The sequence below is a fragment of the Neolamprologus multifasciatus genome, chromosome 5 (assembly GCF_963576455.1).
Source record: "Neolamprologus multifasciatus chromosome 5, fNeoMul1.2, whole genome shotgun sequence".
In the NCBI taxonomy this organism is placed as follows: Eukaryota; Metazoa; Chordata; class Actinopteri; order Cichliformes; family Cichlidae; genus Neolamprologus; species Neolamprologus multifasciatus.
Genome location: NC_140443.1, coordinates 5508106 through 5515743, shown reverse-complemented (window position 1 = coordinate 5515743; position 7638 = coordinate 5508106). Strand labels below are relative to the sequence as shown.

The following is a 7638-nucleotide window of genomic DNA, read 5'->3' as shown; positions in this document are numbered from 1 at the left end:
GCAAGAATGTGAGAGGAAAATGCTTCCTTATGTGTCCTTTGTAAAAACATCTTTAAAGAGTCAGCTGCACCAAGCTGGGCAGGCAAAGAGGGCAAAAGTGTGTTGTTGTTTTTTGTTTGTTTTGTTTTGCAAGGAGTTCCCTCTAGTGGAGAAGCAAAATCCTGCTCTAGCTTGTAATCTACAGTCCATAAATGTATTCATAAAGCTCCAAAGACATACTTTACAACTTATTTCTTTAATGTACCAGAGTACAATCTGTCATTCAGATTTAATACAGAATACATCAATCCCTTGCTTGAGTTCTCCATTTAATAATAAATGTCTGCCTCAGTTTGTCATTAGCAGTCTTTTTCTCACTTGTGCTGAATGTAAAAACCACCATCACATAAAATAGAACAATCTGACACAACTCCTTACCATTGAAAAATAAATAAATCACTGTAAAGCAAACTAATATATTCCAGGAATGGCATCTGTGTGTCTGTGGTAAGATGTTTGCCTTCATAACTCTGAATAAAGTCAAGTAATTAAAAAAAAAAAAAGGCCAACCAAGTGTTGCTGGCCAACCCAAGCATGACAAAAAAGGCAAATATAGATTAACATAAGTGAAAGCTTTACTGTATGTACATATAATTAATTATGTTCCATGTGTGACATATTTTTGATAGATTCAACATCTCAGATTCTCTATCAAGATACATGCAGTTTATACTGTATGTAAACAAAATAGAAAAGCACATCTCATCCTCACAACAACTCTCAGCTGTCTGTATTTTACCACTGCTAGGTGAAACAGATGCACACGACAAGCCTGACAATGGCAAAGGTAGATGTGTACATGGCTCCTGAAAGAAGGAAAATGGTGACGTGTTTTGTCGTTCACTTCTTCGACAGTCCATAAAGTTGGGTGCACTTCTACTGTTTGATGTGTGGTACTCTGCACCGCCATTTCTTCTTTTTAACTTCAGCAAGGAATTCAAAAAAGGCCTAGAGGATAAAGAGGTGAGGACTTCCTCTCACTGATATTGTCTGTAGTCTCCAAAGGGAGAGGTGGGCATGGGAGCAGGGGCAGGTTCCTCGGCAAACTGAGGTCCTAAGGAGGAAAAAATAAAACTCAGAGTGAGATCGATGCCAAAAGTCTAAAAGAGCAAACTGATGAATCAAAAAGACTTCCCAAAGGTCCTCACTGACATATGACGACTGACTGTTTTTTCCAATTATTTAAAAACAGTCACAACTTAAAATATAGTCAGTTTCTTCAGAAAGCTGACTCAATCTTCAAATATTCACATTTTGCCATAACTGTAGTATCATCACTGATAAACACTGTTTCAGAATAAATTTTATAATTTAATATTTTTTGTCCCACAATTCAAAAACAAGCAGTAAAATTTAGAGAATTTGCAGAAGAATCAGATGAGATTTATCACACATATTAGACCTGATGTTTATAATCCATGCTACTGTGTGCATGGTGACTGAATACTGTTTTCGGCAAAGCATGTGAGCAAGCTGGGGGTTGACTAACACTCCTAAAGTACAGTCAACAAAGATAAACATATCAGGTGCTGGGCAACAAGAGGTGAAGTCGCAGTACATTCAGTGTTTTTTTCTTTGCCGCAGTCATGTCATCTTTCATTTAAGTATTCTTTCACGCCCGATGGCTTCTGGTGGTTAGGTAGACTTTTATGTACAGTAATTTATCACAATGGGTGCTCGTTACATAAAACACTCTTCAGTCTCTTTCACTGAGTTTTAAAAAAAAAATCACCAAAGTATAACTCACCAGTTGGAAACTGTGAAGAGGCAAACCTAGTAAGCAGGATTCCAGCGCCCTCTATCAATGCCAGCAGGATACCCCCCATGGCGGCAGAGCCAAACATGGCTACCGGTCCATCTATGGATAAACCAAGGGGATTAATTGACTAAAATCACATAAAACATTCATTTCTGCACTTAAAAGGTATACTCAACAAGACTGAGATGGTACTGCTTGTTAGAAAATGTTCCCACCGTCAATTTTTGTATCAGTTTTAATCCACTATTTTTGGATACAACTTATTATAATCCATTTCAATAAAAGGTATATAGCACAAGTGTTTTCATGCTACTTTCGGCTGCTCACCATTCCTGACGCAACTCCACTGGAACTGGGAATCTTTTGCTTGTCGGGCAAATGTGTAAACCACTTCTGTCTATTCAATCTTTTGTTAAAGTTGTTCAGAATTATATGAGGACCCCACAGTCTCTGTACAAATAAGCTTCAAGTTTTTCTGCTCCAGTAAAGTAAGCAAAATGACCAGAAAGTGATGCAAAAACTAATCTATAAATAGAAGTAGACAAAAATGAAAATATGCAGACCAGTTACAAGAATCAACAACTCCATTTCCTCATACTGACTGCAGGAAAGTCTGTAAACTGGGTTTACTGGACCAGCTGTTGCAGGTTTTGTTTCTTTTTTAAGAAACTCACAGAAGAAGCCACTGAAGTAAAAAGCCTAAAAAATCTCACACCCAGGAGGGGTTGTAATAAATGTGGACATGCATGTGAAAGCACATTTGCTGTTTGCATGAGGTATGCAAGTTTTCTGTTGACTACTCACTTCTTGCAGCAAGAATAGCTCCTGTCATGGCCCCACTTGTTATTGAGTTCCATGGATCCTCCTTCCCTCGCACTTTTACTAAACCACAGTCAATCATGGAGAAGAGGCCTCCCCATACTGCGAAGCTACCTGCAACACGGCAAAGAAAAGATTTGCATCAGCTGAAGACGTTATCAGTGAAGATACGCTTGTCACTTTGTCAAGCAATCACCTGCGTCACATATTTACATAAGTAACTTCTACCACTAACACACTTCAACAGCAAATAAAGTATTAATAATTCTGCACACAGATTATGCCTTCAGGCTCCAATAGCAGCTTATTTAATTAAACGATAATTACTTTAATATACGAAGCTGAAATATTTCCCAAGATTAACTTGTCACCATCGGAACTGCAGACGATGTACAACATGCTGCTGACTTACAGCCCATGTTCTTTACAAAGGAAGAGAAATGACCTTTGAAACAGTTCAGCAATTGTTCTTACCCCCGAGCTGTGGGGCTCTGGTCTTGATAGCAGTTAAGCTACCCCTCATTCTGTGGCTCATCCCCTATAAAAAAAAGAGAGACAAAAAACATGCATTAGTGGAAATTCACTGTCAGGTCAGGATTTCTGAGACCAAAGATTCAGAATTTTCAGATTATGACTGATAACATAAGTTGAAAAAAAATTGTGGGTCTTTGAAATTCAGGTTGGATTAAAAGGAAAATTTCCTGTTTACAGGAACAGAAACACTGCTTCATCATCAAGGTTCTTGATGTGACACTGACCCCAAGGACAGTACCTTGAATGTCAGCTTTGACTGAGGCCAGAAAACAGTCCTTGAACTTACCGAGGGTGCATTTCTGAAGCCTTTCACTGCCTGAAATATTCCTCCTCCAATAGCTCCCATGGTGAAAGCTCCCCCACAGTCATCCACAATCCTCCAGGGGCTAAAAGCAGAACACAGACATTTTAGTTTGTTTAAGTTAATAATGTCATGACATTTGAGATCTCTCATTGCATGTTCATAACAATCTCTTAATGTTCCCTGTAAGTCTAAATTAATCCAAAGGTAAAGGAAGAAGAACTAGTTTATTACTGGTAATATGACAATAAGATATAGGTCATCTGAATATCAACACTCTAAAATCTAACTATACACACACACAGACTTGGCCTTTGAGAGGGAGACCGATGTAACAGTGAAGCTGTGAAGAGTTGTCAGAGGAGTTTAAATACATCCAAAAGCAACCGACAGTGCACAAGAGAAGTGAAGAAGAGATTCGGCAGGGTGGTGGTGATGGAGACTAGTGTCAGGGCTGATTTATGACAGAAGCAAGAGTGAAAGGGAAGGTTTACAAAAGAATAGTAGTGAGACCTGCTGAGATGTATGATGAGCAGACAATGGCACTAACAAAAAGACAGGAGGCTGAGCTGAAGATGTTAAGATTTCCACTGGCAGTGAACTAAGAGAGAATGGAGGGGATTAGAAATGGGTATCATAGCAAAAGCTCAGTTTAAACGGAAACTAAGTTTGAGAGGCAAGGCTGAGATGGTCTGAACATGTGCTGTGGACGGTTAGTGTGTATATATATTTGACAAAAGATGCTGAATATGGACCTGCCAGACATGAGCAAAAGCGGAAGCCCTCAGAGAGGAGCAATGTAGTGGAGGAGGACATGCAGAGGGTTGGTGTGACAGAAAACGATGCTAGGGATAGGGTGAGATGGAGGCAGATGAAGAAAAACACACAGGCGTATGCGTGAACGCACACAAACTCACAGGGTCACTCTCTCTGTGTCCTATGTTAATGACCACCTCTGACCCAGTGTAAAACATGAAGCATTACAGCATTACATCATTTTGTTTCGACCAATGACTGTTTTCTACAGTCATTGGTTTGAGCAGTGAGGATTATACTTCACATGACAGCATCTCAAATTTAAACAAACAGACTGCACGTTTACTTCTCACATACGACTTTATTAGAAAGGGTTTACATGGTTAGATGGTTGCATACAATGTAATATGACTTCTGGTCAAAATCAGGAAAATGTAACCGTTTTAAATAATGTGTGTAAAACTGGATCTTCTATTTTACTCTATTTTACTTAGCCATTCGTTTACGTAAACAGATGCACTACATCTTAAATCACGAAACGAACATTTTGCAGTGATACTTTAGGACAGTAACCGTGTGTCCCGTGTTTCTGACCATTAGTATGCGAGCTTAAATTGTTATTAAAAGCTAGCCAAAATACTTAAAAACATAAGTGGGAGAAAAACAGCGAACCAGGGAAACCTTTTTGAACTTTTAAGAAGTTTATTTAGTTCACGGTTCTTATAAATTAAACCTAAACCAAAATAAGCATACACGAGGACAGCCACCGAGAAAAAATGTATGTATTTGTAAAAACGTTTATTTTAAATCCTCAGTGACGCTGTTAAAAGTTCATAAACTATTTGAACAGGACATGTCTCAAGCTAGCTGAAGCCACCAGGCTGCAGTCTAGATAGCGCACAAGTAGCTAATCCAGCTAGCTTACTTGTGCGCCAAAGCAAAATAATACTAAAATAACTACTCCAACTTTTCCCGAATGGCTACCAGTATGCGGTTACAATAGATGTTATATGCCTTTTTTAAGCACCGGTTTGTGGGGTCAGTAAATTTAAAGCAATGACATGTGGCAATAAAACCGACAAGGTCACAACGTGACTTAGCCATCCCGACGCAGTGCTCGCTCAAACTACCTTCACTTGTGTATGCAAAGTTAGCATTTCTGCTAACGGCAGCTAGCCGGCCGGTTTCGAGGTGTTTCGGTCGTGTCACGTGATATAAAATAAAACCATTAAACACAACTAAAATGGCATGTATTCAAAACGCAGCCCAGTGCAGTACACGCTGAAACGGTGCGGGAAACGGATTAATTTTAATTTTAGGACTCACCACGGCTCTCTGGCATACTCCTCCATTTTGTTCTTTGCTGTTCCGCCTGACGTAACGATTATCGAACACCTGACGTAACGACACTATAGAGACAACGTCATGTCTTAAAGGAACAGAGCATTCAGGGATGAAGGATGAGCTTCAGGCTGCTGTCCTGAGAGTTTATTAAAGTTATTACAGCCTATTTCTTAAACCTATCCACAAAAATACCAAATAAATATCTTGTAATGAATGGTGTAAAGTAAAAAAGTAGAACTGTTCAAGCACTATAGACTTGTATTATACTTGAGTGTTTGCTAATTCACATCGATAAGCAACATGAAGCAAATTAAAGGACAGCCAGACAGGTATAAGAGAGTTTTGCCATTTCTATAAACAGAAGCAATGTCACACTGATCACATAAAGTCTTATCTACAGTGACAAACGTTAAAAAGCAGGTAGAAAAACAAAAGAACACCCCTTAATAAAAGTTTTTTTTTTTACATTTCTGCAACACAAATAGAAATCTTCATAGCAAAATAATCACACTCTGCTGTGCTCCTAGTGTTTTCTTAGTAATAGCAATGCAATGTACTTAGAGGCCTTCTGATGGCACTGAAAACCAGTAATCTCAACATTTCATTCCTTCCCCTCTTTTTCTTCCTTCTGAGACTATTGGTCAGAGTAGCAGCTACAGCTAAAAGACAGAAGGCTGGCTCACTGCCCATTATTAGGAACAAGAAAGGAATGAGTTATAGAGCAAGCCCTCATTGAGAAATGACCAAATATAGGCATTTTGTGGATGCAGAGACTGAGGCAAGGCTGCAGAGAGATAAACTGGCCTGCTGCTGCTGCTCTCTTTTTTCTCTGGATGATGGCTACCTTTCCAGCTGGTGGGTGGACACTAGACAGCTCCCAATGTTTCCACGTAGCTTTAAACACATTATGTAAAGAGCAACAGATAGAAGAAAAGTTCTTCATGGTCCACTGCAGAAGCACAGATATACATGCTACGAAAACATTCACTAGTTGATATAATGTTTTGTGTCTGGTAAAGATTTTTGTGCGGTTTTTAAAATTAATCCATCAAGAAACGCAGATACATAAATTTAAAAAATGTGAATCCATGTTTATTTCAGTAGTTAAAGTACGAGACACGAGAGGCCTCCTGCTTTCCTGGAAAGGTATTTTTTGGCATATGGACACCGCATGTTTCCACCTTAGTCTAAGTAAGTCATGGGACCCCAACTAGCCACAAAAGTCATAGTGATGTTGTAAAATCCTGCTGCGAGTACAAGCCATTGCATTTTTGAATGTATATACAGCTGTGGTCAGAAGCTTCCATACACTCATCATAGGCATGAATGTGATGATCATTTGGGGCTCATAAGGATTTCTTCGAGCTGCTCCTTTTCCAGTGTGGAAGGATTGTACAGCATACATATTTATTTACTTTAAAATGCAAGAATTGGGTTTGAATTTCTTTTGGATTTTTTCTAATCCACACGGGGTCAAAATTATACACACAGGCTGAAAACAGACTCGAACCTTTTAATAAGCGCTGCTGAAGGTTTTAAAGTGTCTTTTAACTCGACAAGGCCGAGACCTATTTGCTTCTTGCTAATGATCACGAGAGATTACAATTGGTAGTTCCTCTTTGTCTCCATAAAAAGCATTTGTTAAACAGCAACCACTGAATTCCCCAATACTAGGAACAGTGTTGGGGAGTAACGGAATACATGTACCGCCGTTACGTATTTAAAATACAAAATATGAGTAACTGTATTCCGTTACAGTTACCGTTTAAAAAGGTGGTATTTAGAATACAGTTACTTTGTTGAAATAAATGGATTACACTGCGGTACTTCCCTGTTTCATATTGTGGCGGGTCAGGACTGTTTGGGTTTTGTTTGACAGCTACGTTCTGTTGTTCCAGGCGGCAGCGTTGCCATGGTTACAGGGTGACGCTCTCTCAGCGTGTTTCCTGGGTGTGAGAGGCCTTTTTGTTGTTGTTGTGCTAAGCTAATAGGCAGAATGCTACAGGTATAGCTCTAAAGAATGTAGCATCATGGGCAGTGTAGTCCGTGCTGCAGGGAGAATGGACTGCCATACACGTTATGTGTC

General features: G+C 39.3%; 1 protein-coding gene across 1 annotated transcript; it reads right to left on the bottom strand.

Moving 5' to 3' along the window:
• Nucleotides 1-216: 216 nt before the first annotated feature.
• Nucleotides 217-5662, bottom strand: timm17a (translocase of inner mitochondrial membrane 17 homolog A (yeast)). The gene is made up of 6 exons (XM_085160770.1): nucleotides 5535-5662; nucleotides 3438-3537; nucleotides 3092-3155; nucleotides 2603-2731; nucleotides 1787-1897; nucleotides 217-1093 (listed from the first exon to the last, which is right to left on the bottom strand). The coding sequence occupies exons 1-6, from the start codon at nucleotides 5558-5560 to the stop codon at nucleotides 1017-1019; spliced, it is 507 nt and encodes a 168-aa protein (XP_085016896.1). The 5' UTR covers nucleotides 5561-5662; the 3' UTR covers nucleotides 217-1016.
• Nucleotides 5663-7638: the final 1976 nt, after the last annotated feature.